This window comes from Chlorocebus sabaeus, chromosome 17 (genome assembly GCF_047675955.1).
Source record: "Chlorocebus sabaeus isolate Y175 chromosome 17, mChlSab1.0.hap1, whole genome shotgun sequence".
In the NCBI taxonomy this organism is placed as follows: Eukaryota; Metazoa; Chordata; class Mammalia; order Primates; family Cercopithecidae; genus Chlorocebus; species Chlorocebus sabaeus.
Window position 1 is genome coordinate 13586578 of NC_132920.1, and position 22094 is coordinate 13608671.

Sequence of the window (22094 nt, forward strand, 5' to 3'; positions counted from 1 at the left end):
ATAAAATGACTAGCAAGACCTGGTCCTTCCCCTCAGGAGTTCACAGAACGGCTGGAGCAACTGTCATATCAACTGTTATGCAGCGCAGAAACTACATAGACATTTGTGCGGGTTCAGACCACGGCAAATAGAGATGGGCAGAGTGGGATGGGGTAGGGGGTAAGGTGCTTGACGTTTGCCTGGGTGGGAATTTTTGAAGTATGAAGAGGACTTCTGCCTGGGGGACTGCAGCAGTAGAGGGAAGAGCACGGTCGGTACAATTGCATTGCAGGTGTGAAACGGCTTGATTTGTTCAAAGAATGATGGATCATTTAGTATTGTATAATGGATGGGAGGAGAGAAACACGGCGATCACAAAGGGCCATGTTTGCCAGGAAATAAAATATACTTGGAAAAAAAGAGTACGTATGTGTATATACGACAAAACTCGGGTGCATTCTGTAGGGACCGGCGAAGCCATTCCTTCAGGAGATTTGCTCAGCATTGCCACGGGCCAGCTGCTGTTCCAGGCCGTGGGTTAGGAACCAGGAAGGGCATCGCTTCCACAGGGCCCACATCCTAACGGGCCTCGCCGCGGCTACGGGGCTGGGCAGGCCGAGGGCGCCGGGCTGTGCAAATTTCTTTAGAGCCGAGGTCTGTGGCCAGCGTCTTCGTCCGTCACAGGAGGGCTGACTGGCCACGGCGGCCATCTGCTAGAGCGCATTTCTTCCCATGAAACGCCATCTCCTCCGAAGTGCAGAGCGAACGCAGCCAAATCTTCAAACACTGATAAGCTGGATCCACTTGACGGAACCTAGGGCCAAAAAACTGCGGCGAGCAGCGCTTCGGGCCCGCTATTAACGGTTTTCTAAGCACTGGACAGCGTGAGCCGTGCCAGCCCTGTCTCGCCATCCCGGCCGAGGAGGGCAGCGCGATGGCTCTTCCCTGCCTTGGAACCAGCACCACTGCCAGCCGCTCTCGCAGACCATTTTCCGTGGCGTCCAACCGACCCTACGGCGGCCTTGGCGAGCCATGTGGAAAAAACACACCCACTGCCCATAGGCCACGCCCTTCCTGGCTTCGCGCATGCGCCCCGCCCGTCCTGAGGACCTCCCAACCTGCAGGGGGCGATGAAAGTCCGCTTGCGCTTCGCTTGCAGTTGCTTCCGAGTCAGAGGTCAGACGGTCTATCGCTGCGTGGGACATGGTGCAGCTGCGACCGCGCGCGTCTCGCGCCCCGGCGTCGGCGGAGGCGATGGTGGACGAGGGCCAGCCGGCCTCGGAGGAGGAGGAGGCGGAGCACGGGCTGTTGCTCGGTCAGCCCAGCAGCGGCGCGGCCGCCGAGCCGCTGGAGGAAGACGAGGAAGGGGACGATGAGTTTGACGACGAGGCCCCGGAGGAGCTGACTTTCGCCAGCGCCCAGGCGGAAGCGAGAGAAGAGGAGCGGCGAGTGCGGGAGACCGTGCGCAGGTTTGGAGCCCGCGGCCGTGCGGGGAGAACCGCCCCTTCTCGTCCCGCTTGTCCTTCCCTTTGCTGACTAGTCACCCTTCCTCCCAGGGATAAAACGCTCCTGAAGGAGAAGAGGAAGCGACGCGAGGAGCTGTTCATCGAACAGAAGGTTAGAGGATAGGGGGGAGGTGTCTTATTAAAACAACCCGGCCTGCGGATAATTCCCGTGGTGGATGTAATTTGGGTTGGTAGGATATTGAGTGGGGAAAAAGTCACCAAGATTTCCTCTGACAGTGGTAGAAAGATGCTTGGGCCGGGCGCGGCAGTACTTTAGGGGGACTAGGTGGGCGGAGCCCGGGATGTCGAGGCTGCCTTGAGCCTAGATCACACCACTGCGCTCCAGCCTGGGCGACAGAGCGAGAGACCCTGTCTCAAAAAAAAGAAAAAAAAAAAAAGCTCGTCTCCTTTAGTGTCCACCAACTGAAAATAAGAGGTTGCTGTGAGAATTAGGTGGTTTGTAAACTGTAAGGGCTGTACAAGACTTGGTGTATGGTTGCTTTGCTGTCTGATACACACTCGACACAGAGAACTGGCTCCAGGTGGACATTACTTAACGGCTTTCAGTTTGTAACAGTGACCTGAGGGTTGGAATACCGTGGGCACCTTTTCCAGTTTTCATCAAGTCTTTCAGAGAATATGGAGTTTTGTGGACCCAATCTTCCCATAACTTGGAGTGGAGGCAGTTTCCAACCTAATTCATTTCTTTGCCTAGATGTAGGGCATTCTTAAAAGTGGTAACTTCAGAAGCAACTCCGGACATACTGTGTACATGACTTTATTAATTTTAAACGTTTTCATTCCAAAAGAAAAGAAAACTCCTTCCAGACACTATTTTAGAGAAGTTAACCACAGCTTCACAGACTAAGTAAGTAATGGATCTTCTTATATTACTTGCTTATATACACCCATCTTTGAATTATATACTGGTACATTTATTTGACTCCATATAGCTGAAGGAATTGTAGAACCCAAATTTAAAAGCTACCTTGGTATATGAATTTGGTGCGAAAGGAGGAGGTAACTTTACGTTTCGCTTATTTTGCCATTTTTTGAATTCCTCATCCCATTGTGTTCATTCAGTACATTTTGTTGATTGCCTGTCATTGTACTAGGGCAGAGTAGGTGGTGGTGAATACAAAGTGTTTTGAATCATTTAGTAGCGTAGCAGGCACTTATCCACAGGCTCTGAAAACTCAGTTTCTCCCATACTTGCCTTACCTACCACCAACCTGTCCTTCCTCCCTGTTCCCCACTTCATTTAGCATCTTTGGTGTTTTATGGTTTAAAGCGAAAAGGTATAGTCGTCCTTGGGAATCGGTCAAACCCTACTAAATTTAGCCTTCTAAATATTTGTATTTTTTGTTTCTCTCCTCTTTCTCTCCCCTTAAGGCTTTAAATTCAGAAATTTAGCCCCTTTTTGCTTAGGCCAGTGGCTCTCAAATTTTCAGTAAAAAAACTTTACCAAGAGTTACTCAGATCCTGAATACATTAAACATAACAGCAAATCTGTTTGGTGGCAAATTCCCTTTCGCTTTAAAACCAAGCTCAAGTGTCATGTTTACCTTTTCATTTGGCCCGCCCGCCTCCCATCACTTCCGCTTTTGTGTGGCCTTTCTCCTGTGCAAATGCTTCTGTATTGTATTCTGTCCATTTACATCTCTCTCTCCCTTGTTCACTGTCTCCTGTACCTACACTATTAAATTAATCCTTTGTGATTTCTCCAAATGAAATGAGGCAGGCGTACTACCATTCACTTCATATTTCAAATACTGTATAACTTGTTATTAAGTGTTTCACTTGAACTCCATTGCCCATAGCATTTTGCTGCTTTGGAAGCCTGCTAATAGGCTTTCAGATTTACATTGTGAAGATCTTCCAGTGATTGAGAGTTGGTGGCAGTGTACTGGGGAGTGACTGTTGCTTTCCAAACTGAGAGCTCCTGAGTAGAAACTGAGGCTGTTGGTAATGAAAGGGGGTGTCTTGCTTGTAAAGCCAGATGAAATAATATAACATGTTTTGAGTAACCTTTGCTATCTGCCATTCCAGTCAGTGGTTTTGTTTTTTCCCCTTAGTGTCAAGAAATTGCCAGGAAAGGTCAAAGAAGGTATGACTATTCTAATTTAAATAACTTCTCATGTAAGTGTCAAGTGCACTTGCAGATGTTTCCAGTCAAATATGAATGGCCCTTAGAAAGCCAGTACGGGCCTGGCCAAGGTTAGCTGGGGCCTATTCCCTGTATTTCATACAAATAAAAACTGCATCCACATGGGTGTGTAGTGGATGCTTAAAGTGAACTCCAGTAAATTTCCTGATTTATTTTTACATGAATGCTAATTAGCAAATGTAACTCCATTTTTTAGTTAATTTGGAAAAGAAAAATGAAGACTGTGAAAAAGGAAATGAGTCCAAGAAAGTTAAAGTACAAAAAGTACAGTCTGTCAGGTAATGAGTCTTTTGTTTCACTTGGGATGTAAAGGAGACCTCTAAGAGAGTTAACGTATTGGCTAACATGGGAAATATTTTAATTAGTAGTAATTTCAGATTGGATTCTCTGTGGAAAAATCAGTTTTGGGCTGGGCAAGGTGGCTCACACTTGTAATCCCAGCACTTTGGGAGGCTGAAGCAGGTGGATTGCTTGAGTCCAGGATTTCAAGACCAGCCTGGGCAACATGGTAAAGCCCAGTCTCTACACAAAATAAAAAAAGTAAGCTGGGTGTGCTGGTGTGTTCTACTAAAATATGAGTGTTAGTCTGTTTCTCGTAGTCCTGTAATTTAGTTTTATTCTATCTGTGCATATACAAAATTAGTTTCATTTATCACAGTGAGACAAATGATAAAAATATTTTAAAGCAAGCATGTAGGCCGGGTGCAGTGGCCCACGCCCGTAATCCCAGCACTTTGGGAGGCTGAGGCAGGCAAGTTGCTTGAACCTGGGAGGCAGAGGTTGCAATGAGCTGAGATCGCGCAGCCTGAATGACAGAGTGAGACTCTGTCTCGGCCGGGGGCGGGGGGAGGGGGGAGCAAGCATGTATTCTTTTTTAACCTTTCATACTGATGAACAGCCAGAATAAAAGCTACTTGGCCGTCAGGCTAAAAGACCAAGATCTGAAAGATTCAAGGCAACAAGCAGCACAAGCCTTCATACATAATTCATTATATGGGCCAGGAACCAACAGGACTACTGGTAAGTTTTTTATGGACTATTTTCCTCACTTTTTACTGCAAATAAAACTATGAAATGATAAATACCTTTCTTTTCTAGTAAATAAGTTCCTGTCTCTTGCCAACAAGAGGTTACCAGTGAAAAAGGCTGCTGTCCAGTTTTTGAATAATGCTTGGGGTAAGATCTAGCTTTATTCTCCTGTCTCTTAATAGCTTCATAGGTTGAATAATGTTCTTTTGAAGGAGATAGTTCATAATTATACTTTGGCCCCTTATAATGGCTTATATAACTTGTGAAAAACAGGTCAATGTAGTATGTATATACATCTAATGTATAATAAGCCTACCCAGTTTTAGTAATTACATTCATGTAGAGAATTATAAAAATTTTGAATTATGTTTCTCTAATACTCTTACTGCACAACTTTTTATTCTAGGAATCCAGAAAAAACAAAATGCCAAGAGGTTTAAAAGACGGTGGATGGTCAGAAAGATGAAAACTAAGAAGTAAATCAATGCTAAATGAAGAATCTGTACTTTGTATGTATAGAATTTATCTAATAAATTATTGGTAGATCATTTTAAAGGATCATAAAAATCATAAACCTATTTGAGGAATTACTCAACCACATTTCATTCTTCTGGAGTAGAATTGTGCCTTGCAATCCTAGAGCAAAAAGTGGTTTAAGAAGGAATTTTCTTTTTAATGTATTTAACTGAATTCAAGCCATACTCATACCAGCAATAGCACCTCGTCTACTCTCCCCGACTGGGGGGTGGGAGGGGTGGCAAAAAGGAGAAATGGACATTCCAGAAAAGTCTCCAACTGCAGCCCTTAGACAATTTGCTGTTAAAGATTCAGTGGACAAAATATAGCTAACAGCTTTTAAATTTTTACTTTTAACCAGTCTGGGGATTTGCTTGCCTGGTGAGTCTCATATGCCATATTATGAATATGAAAAAAAAGAAGTTAATTTCCTGTTGCCTTTCTGTGTCACCCATAATATCAGGTTTAACCCTAATCCAGGGATACCAGTAAACTGAAGGCAGTTTTAGGTTGTAGAACTCAGATTAATTGTAGAAACCATTAATTTTAATTGCTCTAATTTTCATATTAATCATAAAAAGTATGCAAGTACCTAGTATATAAACTCAATTGACACTGTATCTGTAGAAGTAAATTTTTAATGGCTGGTTAATTATATCACTACATTTTATTGCAATATAGTACTCATTTAAGCACTTAAAAATGGAAGGTGTACAAAGATTAAATTAAGACACGGTAAATTGACTAAATATTTGGTTTTTATATAAATAAAGGTCATAACCACACCGTTGACATGTAATACTGTTATAATACAACAGTTAAACTTGTGAGTCTACAACAGAAGTCATCTGTAGTTAAACAGGAAACAAAGTTGAAAAAGACCATGTTAAAACAAAACTACTGGGACTAACAGGTCGGGATTGTAAGTAGCAACAAACATATTCACTCAGCTCCTGAGTATTTCAAGTTTTACAGTACACATTAAAAATGATTTCTTCCATCAACACTATAAATTCAAACTGTCGGATGTTTATGCATTTTGCAAGTTACACTGATTGAATGCTTATATGGGAGTGGGGGTCGGAACATCTCCCAATTTGAAGTTTACATCACCCACATGCTAACACAAACACAACTTGTTCCATTTCCTTCCCCTTTCTCCCCCCTCCCCCACAAAGAAGGCAGGATTTTTGGTTTCTTTTAGGTAATTGTTTTAAAGGATTTGTGATGATCAATTTGAACGTCTGAAATTCAGTAATATTTAACTCTTAGACAACTAAGAGGTTAAAGATGGAAAATAATTTCTCCTAACACTAAGTTAGAAAATCATTTGCATCATGCTGTAAACTAGGAAGCAATGTAAAGCGACAAAAACCTGTCCCCAGTACATAATTTAAAAAATCTAAATTTCAAATCAGCAGAGCTGGTCTACTTCCATGTTGACTATATGCCACAATATAAGTGTGAGCTCTTGAAATGCATAGCTAATGTAGGTAGTCTTCCACTGTGGCAAATGCGCAGGATCCAATTCCTGATCGAGCCATCAGTCCTAGACATTGTGTGGCCTGTCCCATTGCTAGGGCAAGTGGAGGTTGCTTTGGCAGATTGTGGGTTTCTGAGGAAAAATAATTTAAAAATGAAAACAGCAATTAGCAAGACATTTTAAAAAACATTTCAATCAGGAGAATACTGCATGACTTTAAAAACTACCACTCCCATACCACTCTGAAATACCCGCAAATGAAGGTTCCTAAGCAAAAGATAGATAGATGCCTTGGACATACTATTCCAACAAGGTAGTATGGGTATTGTGTATTCAGCGATAAGATAAACTCTTGCAGAATCAGATTTTTAAAGTATCAGATACTAAAAAACTGATTTCCATATTAACTATGATGGGAAAGGTACAACTTTTTATTTGATATTTGGAGTGGAGAGTAAGGAATTATTTCCCTTCTGGTTGATCAAAGTCAGCTGATACTAAAACTAAAAAGGCACCAGGTTTTCATTATGAGTTTCCACTGATGGGTTCTTCCACCTCTGTGGATGGGACCAAACTGAGGCTGCCTAGCCATCTCCAAGGCATATATAGGTAATGTTATTTGGGCTGGTGGGGAGTAGGTGGTGGTGGTGACAGTGAGAGAACATACAGCAGAGCCACCCTGCAGTTTTGGAGGTGCTAATTTACAATGGACAGTTCAGACATTTAAAAAAAATGCCAATAAGTTTTCAGGGTCCTGCATATCATAAGTTTCTTTGTCAGACATTTGTAGTACAAATGCAATAATTACCAAAATTTGTTCCTTGCCAGAGATGAAAAAAATGAACTAATGGTAAAAGTGGCCAGACTCAGAAGCTGGTAATTTCTCTTTATGAGAAGGCAATGTCCAACTAATCAATAAAATTACTAATCAGTTCTTTCTAGGCACAGTTGACAACAAAGGGCAAAAACAGTGACACATGGCTAGGAAGGCTCCATATGGTTTAACTCCACTCTTGGTTCAGAGGATGCAAATTGATGGTGGGAGAAAGAAGAGGAAATTTGCAAAAGGGAAAAAGCATAAAATCAAAAAGAAGCAAATTCAGGACTTAGAAAACAAAACAAAAACAGGATTAAGAATAAAAGTGTGCAAAAAAGGCATGTAGACTGGTGAGAAAGTATGGTGTCTTGAGGGTTCACAGGGAAGACCGTGCTCAAAGGCAAGCATCTACAGGGAATATTTTTTAAATTTTATTTTGGTCAAAGGAAGCATCTGGTGATACATCTTTAACTTTTTTGGACATATGAAATTTTCATAACACTATATACAGATGGGCCCTACATAAATAGCATATTTATAAACATACCTATCTATAGCAATTTAATAATTGTGTCATTAATTTTATAGGAATCACATGGATTTATATTAATAAGATTAAGCACTATTTATAGCTGATTGTACATAATATAGCACAATATGTCAGAGTACATGTGTCTATAGATAATAGTGCTCAAATTCCCTTGAAGAACTCAAGAAATTAAAGAAAACGGGTCACTTTTTCTCAAATTCTTTCCAAGATTAGTATCTAATAATTAGGTCTTAATGATTACCTACAATATGGTAACTTCGAAAAGACAATTATAGTAAACCATAATTTTCTGTACAATTCCAGCATTATTACTAAGTTACTTTTATCAGTGGAGCTAAATGAATTTTGTAGAACCAATGAAAATATAACACATTAACCAAAGAAAATTCACATTTATATACAAATCCTAAATTTCAGAGAACTACAGCACTAAGGACACTACTCCTATTCCCAAACTTCAGTACTGATCCTTAACAAATTAATAAATTTTCTAAGGGCAAAGAAACAGACTGAGGCTCAAATATTAATGCTTTTGCTTGCGTCCTTTACATTCTTGCCATAAGAGTCCTGGCCCTCATTTGCAAGTCTCCTTATCTAAACTACTCTTCAATCTAATTTTTGTGGCACTGCCCTCGTCTTCCTAAAATAATTTGAAATATGTGACTAAAAGTCTGAACCTTGCAGGGCCAAACAGCACAGCACAAACTTCTAAACTAGACTGGAGTCCCAATTACCTGGGAATTAGACTCAAAGTCAAATAAAAACTCACTCTTTACGCAAATTACCTTTGATGAGAACTGCCCAAAACTCAAATTTGTTTTATGTAAACAATCGACCATACCACATTTATATAGAAATGCACAATGTGTGCAGTTACACAATTCATACAAAAAGTATTTGTTCAGTATATAAATACTAGAATCATACACTCTACAGTGAGTTGCTCATAGGAATGGCAACCAAACAGGAACATCGAATTAGAGTTTCACACTTCATGCTCACCCCTGGCTAAGCCTCACCTTTTAAATTGCTTTTCTCTTCCTCACCCACCCTTTGTATTGGGTGAGGGTATGTAGTTGAATCTGGCTAATATAAATGCAAATAGAATTTGACATCAAGGCTTGGTCCTGCAGGGTACTCACAAGTCACCTGGAAGGCCCTTGTGCTCGTATTCATAAGCATGGTGGGAGCTGTAATACCCGTGGCTTAGGCTGCCGCTACCCATTGCAAATAGCTTAAGCAAAATGGTGGGGAACGAGGTAACAGGGGAGCACCGGGTAGGAATCCTGCCCTCTACTGGATCAGTTTGAGCTTCTCTGATACTCAAGCTCTTCACTCCCTTATTTCCATTCTCATTCTCCACCAAAACCTCTATTTCCTGACTTTGATTTTCTTCAAATGTACCCTGTTCCCTTCTAGCCTAACTCTTGTGACAATTATTAATCTATGTTCTTGTTAACATTCTCCGATTCCTTCTACAACAGCCAAACTAGACAATGCCATGCAATTGCTAGCCTAGAAATCAGTAGCAGAAAATGCCTTTCACTACAGAGGGCTGTAAGGAATGTCTCTGGTAGGGCAATAGTTTGAATTATACAAAAGAACCACCAAATCTCTCATTCAAATGAAAGTAGACATTCGTGGCTACCAGAAATGCTTACATACATGCACAAAAAAACTTCTATTTCCCAAACATCCCAAATTGTACCCCGTTTTACTGTTTTTATTCTATTTAAATCCATTTGAATCTGGAATTAAAGGAGGGGGGTTTCTATATTTTAGGTATTTTTATATTTTAAAAATATAGAAAACATTCTCCTTATGATTTTACCAAAGTACAAATGCCGGTACAAACACCCTCTCTCAAATTTTCAGAGAATCTAGTTGAAATTGTGCCTTATTTGGCTTTACTTACCTAATATTGCACTGTTAAGAGCTGAGCACACAGGTTCTCTCTGAATCGGGTCAAGCTGATTTCCAACTGGGCTGTTCCAGGGATCTGAATATGCTAGTAAACTGAATGCATCCTGTTGAAAACACACCAATTTGGTTTTAATTAAAATAGTTCAACTCTTATGCTCTCAAATGTTTCCAAGTTGGGAGGTAAAATATGGCTTCCAGGCACTAGACTAATGTAACCTTTACACCCACTTACTCCTAGCACTGGGATGCTCTACATTTTTGAACAATTAAATTATGCAGCAAAGCCTAATTTATTTTCATTTTTCCTGTGGACAGCCATTCTCATTCATCTTCCTCCCATCCCTAAACACAAAACAGGAAAAAAAAAAAAAAAAAAAAAATTCAAAGGAATGAACTAGTACAGGTGTAGTGAGAGTGGAAGGCCAAACATTCAGTTGTTTTACTTCACAATTTATTACTACTGATATGAATTTGACAGTCAAAGGAGAGGGCCTGCCTGCATTTCCTTTTTTCAACAGATTTAGGAACTGGACACATCTCACTGGATATCATCTTCTCAAATTCAGTTATGAAAAAATTGAACAGGCTGCCCTTCAGGACCTGTTTTATGCATTCAGTTATTTCCAGCTACTTTCAAGCCACTCCTCTTCAAAACTTAAAATAACTGACAGTCTTCTTTTCAAACAACTACTTTATATTTTTGTCGTCTTTCTATGGGAGGCACATACTAATAGTGGTTTCAGATACTGCCTTCAAATCCAAGCCCCACCACTAACTGGCTGTAAGTGCCAGTTTCATTATCTGCATAATGGAGACGATAAGAGGCCCTATTTCCTAGATTTGTATGAGAACTAAACGAAATTAGCAGTATCAGTTCATTCTAATCTTTCAATAAATGATGTCTTATTATTATGCCAAAGGTGAATACCCTAATCCAGAGCAATATTATACAGAAATTCAGAACACCCTTCCCAATTCGGAAGGCAGACATGGAGAGTTGCTGCAGAAACAGTCAATTTGTGAGTTCAGGAACATAACACTTTCAAAATGCTGACTACTGAAATTCCTAAAAAGCACCATCTCCTAGGTTCAGCTGCTCAAAAAATCAGATTCCACACCCATTTTCCATCATTTCTCTAGTTATCTTACTAGTGTTATGAAAGCAGAGGTGGGAGAGAGGCTCATGATCAACTGTACTCTTGCCCTTTCTCATCCAAATGAGCCTCTAATATTGTGGATTTAGAGAAGAATAACCCATGAAGAAATGCTGTGAAGTCAGTCTGAGACCACAAGGCATGGAATGCACGTGCCTCTACGCAAACATGACTCCTCCACTGTTTTATATTGCTGAATATTTCATTCTGGGTAGTTTTCTGCTCCAATTATAATAAGAGTTCTTTGAAGATAAAAATTATTTACTATGCTATTTTGAATCCCCTGAAGCTACTCAGGTGCTTGGTACAGGAAGATAATTCATATGCCTGTTGATAGCAAGACCTGCTTCTTCCAGCACTGAAGATGTTTTATGCATCCCACAAAGCTACTTGGTTCTACTTCCCAACCCATGGAAGGAACATACAATCCTTTATCTTGTAAAGCTAACCCAAATCAAACACATTATTTTGCTTTTGGCCGGGTGTGGTGGCTCACACCTGTTATCCCAGCACTTTGGGAAGCAGAGGCGGGCGGCTCATTTGAGGCCAGGAGTTCAAGACCAACCTGACCAACATGGTGAAACCCCATCTCTACTAAAAATACAAAAATTAGGCATGGTGGTGCATGCCTCTAATCCCAGCTACTCAGGAGGCTGAGGTAGGAGAATACCTTGAACCCAGGAAGCAGAGGTTGCAGTGAGCCAAGATCATGCCACTGCACTCCAGCCTGGATGACAGAGAGAGATTCCACTCAAAAAAAAAAAAAAAAAAAAAAAAAAAATCACGTTATTTTTAAAGATTGAGCTTTGCTCAAGACTTATCCCACAACCATCTGATGAGGGTACCATACCCATAGTATAGAAATAAATTTAAAAAGAAATACTGAACAATTTTTCCAAGGAATACTTGGTAAACAAAAACTTCAAGTACAAAATTATATTCACAGCCTAAACTTAACATACTACCAAAAATGTGAAATGTCGCAGTCCCAAATCTTAAGACTACACTGTCTAGTACAGCAAACCACCATGGCACATGTTTACCTATGTAACAAACCTGCACATCCTGCACATGTAACTTTTAAGTTCCTGTACCTTGGCACTTAAAGAAAAAAAAGACTACACTGTAGTGTTTAAAAACTCAGAGAAAAAGTTCTTTAAAATGACAATATATTGTGCACTAATATTGTATGAAGAAGTGTGTTAAGCACTAATATGGATCATCTATTTAATCCTTACAATAATCATTTAAGGTTAATATCATGTCTGTCATCTAGAGAAGCAAACTGAGGCAGTGAATAGTAAGATGCAGATTCTTTTAGTTACCAATCTAAATGTTAAGAAGAAAAAAAGTCTAAAATTTTTCTCTGGTATTTCAGTTTCAGTACAATTCAACATATGTTTACGGAATACAGCTGCCAGATATTGAGGATACACTGATGACCAGGACCTAGGCACTGCTTCAAGGAACTCACAAGTCTCCTGGGGAAGGCTTACATGTAAATAAATAACACACAGTACATCACTATTGACTTAATACATACAAACTGAGGCTGAGAGAAAGGAGAAAAAAGCATGGTTGGAAACATGGATAAGCGGTTAGATGCTAAAATACCCCAAAAAACATACTAAAAAGCTTGAAGTTTTTCCAATAAGGAAATAAGGTTTAAAATGAAGGAAACCGATATGGATTAGACTTCATTTTAGAAGGATCACACAACAACACTATAAAGCATGGCTTGAAATTAGAGTGAGGCTGTAAGCAACAAAACTAACAGGGCCTTAAAAAGAAAAAATGTTTTATACCATCAAACTCACAGTAGTAAACATCTAGGACTTTATTCTTTCTTCACAAAGGAAAATGAATGAAACTGGCAAAACAATACTAATGGTTTAAAGCCTGCTGTAAAAATTAACTGGTGATGATAACCAAAGAAATGCAAATAAGCAATTTTAAGATACTAACATATGTTAAACCCACTAAAGTAGCATTAATGTAGTAGTGCCATTGGTACGTTCTTTTATTACTGCTGGTGAAAGTTGATAGAGGGTTTCTGAAAACCAGTATAGCAACATGTAGTGAGAGCCACAATAATGTTCATATTATTTGACTCAATTCTATTTCTAGAACTTTATCTCAGTGGAATAATGTGAAGAAACAAAGATGCATGTATAAAGATGTCACTAAAGCATCTGACATAAAAGCAAATGGAAAAATCCAACAACAAAGCAATGTTGAAATAAACCTATACAGCAACAATAAAATATCATGGAGCCTTTTGTGTTTTTTGAGACAGGGTCTCACTATGTCACCCAGGCTGGAGTGCAGTGGTGCAATCACAGCTCACTGCAGCCTCGCACTCCTAGGATCAAACAATCCTCTTGCCTCGGCCTCCCAAAGTGTTGGGATTAGAGGTGTGAGCTGCCACACCCAGCCTTGTGTAGCCATTTAAAAATAATTGGAAATAATACATAGAAACTGGGAGGAAATAAATTCTTACAACAAAATAATACAAAATAGTGCCACCACGGTTATTAGCTAGTTAAAATAAATGCACATGGGAGTTAAGACACAAAACTGAAAATACCTGAAATATGTAGCATTATGGGTTATTTTAAAGCAAAAAACATTACTTCAGTGGAATAACTTCTCAGGGAAATATGACATCATTTAGGTAGGATTTTCAAATTGTACTCATATTTAGTTTAGAATCTGGAGCAGTTTCTAAATAGGGTGACTCTCAATGGTTCTATTGCTACTTCAGTTACTAGACTAAAGGCTCCTTGCAGGCTGGGGCTGTTCATTCATACTGGACTTTCCAGAGTCCCTACAACAATGCCTCTCCACACTGCAAAAATTCAATAAATAGCTGCTCAACAAACAATTTAAGAGTTCTTTTGGGAGCCACTGGAAGACGTAGCAGATAAGGAACAAAGACAACAGGAAAAGAGGAAAGAAGACTGAAAAAACTAAAAGGAAAAAGGTCAAGAGAAACAGTGTGCCACCTGACCTTCAACATTAATCAAATCTGTCTCTCTTGTGTGTGTGTGTCTGGATGTGCATGAACTTCTGAGTCACATGACTCAAAGTTTACGCAAACCTAAAAATGAGATTTTTAAAAAAATGCTACAGTTACAAGTGAACTGAAGTGACAAATAAAAAGTGGTGGAATGATTTCTAAACCTGTTTTCTCTTCATGTTGCCCTCAAATCATCCAGCCTTGTTCTTTGGCTACTTATAAGGTGGGTCAGTTACTCACCTTACCCCTATCTAGATCAAGGTAAGTTTGGGAAATGAGATGGAAGCAGCTCAGAGTATTAAGAAAGTCTCTGAAAGCAGCTGGCATTTGCTTAGAAGTTAGAGGTGCAAAATCAAAGATATCTATACTCTTTAGATGAAGATGATACATCTTCACACCCTTCAGTTTATAACCAAGGAGTATCTTTGGGAATTGGCCATATAATGCCATCTTCTGAGCTTCATGTAAATAAGAATCAAACACAAAGTAAGCTAATGGAGTATAATCTTAAAGTTTCAAAGGTACTTCGTTCTGCTCAATTAGCATGAAGTTTTAACAAGAAAGCCAAGTCAGATAGCCTAGTGTAAAAAAAAGTCTACGAATTCTTAAAAAAAAAAAAAAATTCTTATTTCCAAATATGCCCTAAAACGACAGTACTCAAAGTATGGTTCAGGGATACCTGGGTCCAAGAACCTTTCAGGCGGTCTGTGAAGTCAACATTATTTTTATAATAGTACTAAGATGTTCCTTGCCCTTTTCTCTTTCATTTCCTCATGACTATACAGTGGAATTTTCCAGGGGCACATGATGTGATATCACAACAGACTAAAGGCAGTCTGGTCTTGTATGTGAATACAGATCACCTATTAAACCAAGCAATAAAGAGACTTAACAAAAAAATATAAAGCAATGCTACTCTTCTCATTTTTCTTTTTTTTTAAGAGACAAGGTCTCACTATGTTGCACAGGCTAAACCTGAACTCTTGGGCTCAAGTGATCCTCCTGCCTCAGCCTCCTGAGTAGCTGGGATTAAAGCCATGCACCACTGTGCCAGCTCTTCTTTTTGTTTGGGGAAGATAATTATTTTTCATAAAAATAACTTGCTTCTTATTTAATGGATTTATTTTTAAATGAATAGTTTTAATTTTAATAAGGTAACTATCGATAGATATAACACATTATATAAACAAAAACTCTTCGGGGATCCTTAATTTTTTTTTTTTGAGACAGAGTTTCGCTCTTGTTGCCCAGGCTGGAGTGCAATGGGGCGATCTCGACTCACCGCAACCTCCACCTACCCAGTTCAAGCAAGTCTCCTACCTCAGTCCCCCGAGTAGCTGGGATTACAGGCATGCGCCACCATGCCCGGCTAATTTTTTGTATTTTTAGTAGAGACGGGGTTTCTCCATGTTGGTCAGCCTGGTCTCGAACTCCCGACCTCAGGTGATCCACCCGCCTCGGCCTTCCAAAGTGCTGGGATTACAGGCATGAGCCACCGTGCCTGGCCCCTTAATAATTTTTAAAGGATTCAGACATCAAGTATGTTGAAAACAACTGCCCTAAAACATCCTCAGTACCAACCAAAGTAGTACTCAGTTTCCAAATGGGTAATTTTAGACACCTAAAATAACTTAATAAAGAGCCTAAGTGTTAAGTTTCTTAGCACTCCTAGTACCAGAAAAAGTTCTACCAAGTTGCATAGTAATGAAAATCCCCAATGTGGAAAAATCTATTTTACTTTTCAAATGAATTCTACTTCAATTTAATAAACACAGATTGACTAACTTGGTGCTACAGAATGGAGGCAGTCAATTAAGATAATATTTAAAAGGGGAAGAGTTAAGCTGGACACAGTGGCTCATGCCTATAATCCCAGCATTTTCAGAGGTCAAGGCAGGAGGATTGCTTGAGGCCCGGAGTTCAAGACCAGCCTTGGCAACACAGTGAGACCTCATCTCTACAAAGTTTAAAAATAAAAAATAAATAAATACAAAAAAGAGGAGTTTTAGCAGTCTGACTTCATGGAAATCTTAATCTCCTCAGGCAAATACGGACATTTTCCAGGTATATGAATGTCTGATTTTTTTTTTTTTTTTTTTTTGAGAGGGAGTCTGGCTCTGTCCAGTCCAGTCTGGAGTGCAGTGGCGCAATCTTGGCTCACTGCAATCTCCGCCTCTCGGGTTCATGCCATTCTCCTGCCTCAGCCTCCCAAGTAACTGGGACTACAGGCGCCTGCCACCACGCCCGGCTAATTTTTTGTATTTTTAGTAGAGACGGGGTTTCACCATGTTAGCCAGGATGGTCTCGATCTCTTGACCTTGTGATCCACCCGCCTTGGCCTCCCAAAGTGCTGGGATTACAGGCATGAGCCACCACGCCCGGCCTGATTTGACTTTTTAAATTAAACTTGTTTCAATTGCATAATCCACCAATTATTTTTTATCTAGCATAAAAATAATAATTTAACTTTTTGGATAGCTCAAGGTAACCACTAGAAATAGCAGTTTTTATACTATCGAGTAGATGAAGTACGAAGTATGATAAATAAACCTGTCTTCCCATCTCAGCTAGGGAAAAATACAAGATTGCATGCCTTTAACTTGAGGTGTTACAGGTGGCTCAATAACCCATCCTAGGCCAGGCAAGCATGTTATGTCCTACACGTGTGCTATGTTTCAGATTTCAGATTTTTTCAAATTTTAAAATATTTACTGACTGAGCATCTCTAATCTAAAAATCCAAAATGTTCCCATGAGCATATCCTTGTGCATCATGCTGGCACTCTAAGTATCAGATTCCGCAGCATTTCAGATTTTCAGATTAGGGATACTCAACCTGTACCAACTCTCAGTCCAGGTCAGGAAGAGAAAGCAGAAGGAATCTTTTGCCCTTTCCTACCATCCCTAAACATCAGTCCCAAGGCCATTGCATTCATCTCCCCTTTAATTTTTCAGTCTTCTTCCAAAATATTCAGAAGAAAATGTTTACAATGAACCAACTGTTAAAGAGCTGTACATCTCTACAACTGCAATGCTGACTTAAGTTAGGAGAAAGCCCCTCCACCTTCAACTGGTAGAAAAAACTGTGGCTACTTTACTGAATTCGATCACATCCATCCTACCAGCTCATGGACAACAATCCAGAAGAGACTTTAAAATGTATTTTAACTGTTCTGGCCATGAAAAGTGACCCAATTCTTCACTAATCCCCATCAAAATGAGAACCATGTGTTATACATCCAAATTACTATAACCCTGAACAATATTTACTAAAATAAAATCTCAGATTTATAGTTTTATCTGCACACCCACATTTTTCCTAGTAACTGCTGATTTTACAGCTGAGAAAATAAAACTAAGAAACTAAGTTAACGAGGACACACAATGTTGATAAGCACTAGTACTGGGATTTAATCCTGTTTTTTTTTTTTTTTTTTTTTGTGCTTTAGTACAATGCTCTTTCCAGCAGATGAGAACTGCCTAACTTCTTCAAACATTTCCACTCTCAAATGGGCAAGGAGCCAGGGGGAAGGTCAGGTCCTAGATCCCTAACAAGAATTTCTGGTACACTGCTCAATGTTTCGCAAAACTACATTTTAGTTCCTTTGACACATTTATAATTTTTCAAGAAAAAATATATTCACCTTCAACATTTTTTTATTTGCAGTGTTCTTGCCACAGTCTCTCCTTAGCTGTTCACTCATCGCTTGCAGCTCTCGTCCAAAGTGGATCATTCTTTCTATGGCGGCCTGACTTCCTCCACACAACTGGCGTCTCAACTGACTTGAATCAACTTCTGTAAGAAAAACAGACAAGTATTTTACTACCTTATGGAATAGAGTATAATGAAGACATGAACATACATTTCTTGTAACATTTTGTGCATTTAGTAACTATTCCCTAATATTTCATCTAAATATGCAGATTGTTAAAAATTCATTTTTAATTTAACATAAAACTGCAGCAAAAAGATATACTTTATTTAGCTCTCAAGAATCTAGGATCCAGTATTCAGCATGCAGTTGAGAGGGGACAACCTTTCAGTGTTAGAGGGTACTTATGTCAGAAAAAAATTTTAGAAAAAGTGTAATTCCCAAACTACATTAAGCAACATTTACAAAAAAAAAAAAAGAAAGAAAAAGAAAACCGTAATAATGCCACTCAGGTTACCTTAATTGACATAGTAGAGATGTAATAAAATGTTCAAGAAAGCTAAGAAAACCTAAATGACTACAATAAAAATACAGAAGACAGCATATTATACTAATTGAAAAGATTAAATGCACTACTTTTTGAAAAATACCACTTTGAGAAAATACTTTTTTTTTGGAGTCTCACTTAGTCGCCCAAGCTGGAGTGCAGTGGTGTGATCTCAGCTCAATGCAACCTCCGCCTCCCGGGTTCAAGCAAGTCTCCTGCCTCGGCCTCCTGAGTAGCTGGGATTACAGGCACACGCCACCATGCCTGACTAATTTTTGTATTTTTAGCAGAGTCGGGGTTTCACCATATTGGTCAGGCTGGTCTCAAACTCCTGACCTTGTGATCCACCTGCCTCGGCCTCCCAAAGTGCTGAGATTACAGGCATGAGCCACCTAGGCCAGCCAAGAAAATAATTTTATATATCTTGATTGGTAAAATAATTTATATAAATTACTAATAAATAAATCATTAATAATGAAGAAGGTAACGATGATGATGGTGATTAATATTTCCTAAGCACTCTGTGCTATCAGCTTTTTGCATTCTTCATTTACTTTTCACAATAACTTATGAGGTTATTATTATACCCATTTTACAGATGAAGAAACTGAGACACAGAGCAGTTAAGTAATTTTTCCAAGGTCACACAGCTAGTAGGTGGCAGTTGCAGAAATCAAATCTATGTAATCTGGCTCTAGAACTCCTGCTCTTTATCACTATACTTAAATTACTCTTCAGAAACTGAGATGGCTGATATTAAAGAGTAAAACAAAGCTGCATTTCTTTTTAAAAAACAATTTTTGTAATATCACTCAATCTCAAAATAAGAAGAAATCTAACATTGCCATGGAATTCCAACAAATAAATGAAAAAATTTATTCCAACAAATTTTCACTCTCCATTTGATGGGATAGTTTGCTGATGGGACAGGCAATTTACTACGTAAGTTGTCTACAAAATAAAATTACGCATGCTAATGTGTCTTGGAACCACATCATTTTGTTATTTGTGGTGGGGGTTTTTTTGGTGAGGGAGATCATACTTAAGCATCTACTATATATCAGGGATAGTACTATGCATAGTCACACACGTTTACATTAAACCCATTTAAGAAATCCTGATTAGCATTTGTAAAATCATCTACCCATTTGGCCTTACTGACTATACTGAAATAAATATAAGAAGTTTTATCATCTCTAACCTAAAATAGCCTAGAGGCTCAACACCAGTAAGTCAGTTCTGCTGCATTAGTGACAGCGCTAAACCTGAGCCTAAGCAATTCAGCAAGGAACACTGCCTGTAGCGGAAAGGTAACTCTATTTTCTCTAGCAGCCCACTCAAACAAGAGTTTTTAAGTGCTATGCATTACTGTCAAGTCCTACGGCACATACATCGTTAAATCTGGTTTATGCTCATCAGCTGTGAATCAGTACAAGTAAAAACATAACCTTGTAGCCATCATTTTTTATTAAAAATGTAAGAAATATCACTGCAGACCCATTTCGGTGTCACAATCTTCCATTTCGTGGTCATGTTTAGAGCTACCATTTAGGAAACCATTGGATGAAGTTTCTCCAACTCCATTGGAGTAGTGATCTGTTTCCATGTCTACATCATTACTGAAAACGAAAAAACAAACCTAATTTTAGAAATATCATACTTGCAGCTTAGTTTAAAATAAATCACTACTGAACTGTATAGCCTATGAATAAACTAACTGCATGAGGCAATAGAAATCTGCAAAAAAGGTATTTAGTTAAATCTTGAATGTATTCAAAGCCAAACATGTCGGTGACTTTTAACAAATTTGTACCCCTGGAGATAAGGGAGGGAAAAAAAGTACATATGCTAAAATGTAGTAGTTTTATGACTTTACATCAGTAGGGAGAAATCATATTTCTGCACAATCCTATTATTTTTCAAACTCAGATCTGTACGTCTTCATTGATCAACTGCGGCCCCACCAACTCCCTAGCCAACCCTCTCCCCTCTACTCCCAGCACTGATTTCCAGTATGTAAGGTGAAAACCTCACTCTCAAAACAAATACATCTCACTCCTGGAACCCAATTCAGCTCGTACTGGACCTCACACTCAATCCACTCCTAGACTATATTTAAATAGTCGGCATTCTGGCATTTGTCCTCACTACTTAAGAATATACACTCTTTCAAGGGTAACTGATCACTTAAAAACCGACTGAGCTTCATTCTCTCATCCCTTTTCACCACATGACACTATTTCTCTCTCACAGGCTATCTTATTGGCTAAAGTATTGCTGAATCTTAATTTTTAAACTGATGTCCTAGATAGTTTCCAGTTTTCACTCATTCCACTCAGTGAATATCTATCTGCCAATAACTACATTTGGACATATTTAAGCTGTCAATGTATGTCCTTCAGAACCATCTGCACTCTTATAAGCAACAATAAATATCTAATCTTTAGGATTTATCCTATGAAGGTCTAGGTAATAATTATACAATTTAGAAGTAAACACTCAATGAAATTTTAGGTAATGCTTAGATAAAAATGACATTTCTTATTACAAAAGCAATATATATTCATTTGTAGAAAAAAAAATACAGATGAGCAAAAACCACTGTGCGTAATTCTAACACCTTGGGGGCGTGTGTGCATGCATACATTCCTGTTAGTAAAATTGTTAAGGTAAAAAAACACAGCGATCTAGGGAAAAGGGGGATATGGCCCTAGGACTCCAGAGCCGACTTACTCAACCAGGAAAGCTTGTTTATAATCTTGACAAACTTCGAAAATTGGTAAGAAAAACCAAACTTTAAAAATAAGAAAATCCTTACCATGACAGCTTTCAGTGGCCTTTTAAAAAATACTAAACTTTTTTTTTTTTTTTTTTTTGATAACTCAAGTATTTGAAAGGAACTCATTCATTTAACACACATTTAAGAGCCTCTGAGGTATGATCCCTGTTAGGTGCTAAGGATACTATGAAATAGCCTCTGCCTTCCTGCAGGAAACAACCCATAAAAAGCTAATTAAGTTATTATATTACAGAGTAATTATGATCAGTACTATGACGAAAGTTAATCACAAAACATGACACATTTGATGGGACGTAAATCAAGGAAAACATCCTGGAAGAACTGACATCTGAACTTGAATTTTCTCAGCCTGGACAGGAGTTATACTGGAGGTGAGGGAGGGTAGGAAGAAGAGCATTTCAGATGGTGGGCGGTATCAGGGAAAAAGCACAAGTGTGCAAGTCAAATCCTGAAAAGCAGCCTCAGCTCTGCGACTTACTAGCTACTATTAATTGACCTTAAGGAAAAAAAAAGTCATTTACTTTTCTGATATCGGGCTCTACATCTGTAAAATGGTTTAAATAGTTAACACCATCTTTGCCTACTTCACAGTAAGGAAAGCCATTACCAACTACAAAACAAGTTATAGTTTAAGGCAGTTCAAAAGTTTACTTTCTTTCCCTTTTACACTGCAGACAAAGGAGGATGTTGCGTCATCAGACCTTCCGTTAAGCTTGCGTCCCTGAACTCAGGTAATAACAGATTTGTTTAGCAACTTCCTGCTGTGAGGACAGTATTTAAGAGAAAAACTCACCAACTGACTGCAATCTTACCCTCAAACATTGGCAGAACCCTTGATCAATGATAAAGTACCAATGAATTTATTATAAAGCATGAGATGAAGTTAACTTTTAAATTTCCATCTATTTTTAAACTATAATATTTTGATTTTATATTTTCCAATATATCATCTC

The 22094-nt window shown here is 38.9% G+C and overlaps 2 protein-coding genes across 2 annotated transcripts in view; one reads left to right on the forward strand and one right to left on the reverse strand.

Moving 5' to 3' along the window:
- The first annotated feature begins 1147 nt into the window (after nucleotides 1-1147).
- On the forward strand, nucleotides 1148-18288 carry NOL7 (nucleolar protein 7). Its single transcript, XM_007973651.3, has 9 exons — nucleotides 1148-1448; nucleotides 1536-1596; nucleotides 2294-2352; nucleotides 3560-3591; nucleotides 3848-3929; nucleotides 4550-4671; nucleotides 4750-4827; nucleotides 5087-5189; nucleotides 17809-18288. The coding sequence occupies exons 1-8, from the start codon at nucleotides 1183-1185 to the stop codon at nucleotides 5158-5160; spliced, it is 774 nt and encodes a 257-aa protein (XP_007971842.1). The 5' UTR covers nucleotides 1148-1182; the 3' UTR covers nucleotides 5161-5189; nucleotides 17809-18288.
- RANBP9 (RAN binding protein 9) overlaps nucleotides 5819-22094 on the reverse strand; it is a 95504-nt gene continuing 79228 nt past the window's right edge. Inside the window, exons 11-14 of the mRNA XM_038005729.2 lie at nucleotides 19839-19960; nucleotides 17786-17937; nucleotides 9962-10073; nucleotides 5819-6811 (exon numbers count right to left, since the gene is read on the reverse strand). Coding sequence (XP_037861657.1) covers nucleotides 6681-6811; nucleotides 9962-10073; nucleotides 17786-17937; nucleotides 19839-19960 — 517 coding nt within the window. The 3' untranslated portion in view covers nucleotides 5819-6680. The remainder of the gene's footprint in view (nucleotides 6812-9961; nucleotides 10074-17785; nucleotides 17938-19838; nucleotides 19961-22094) is intronic.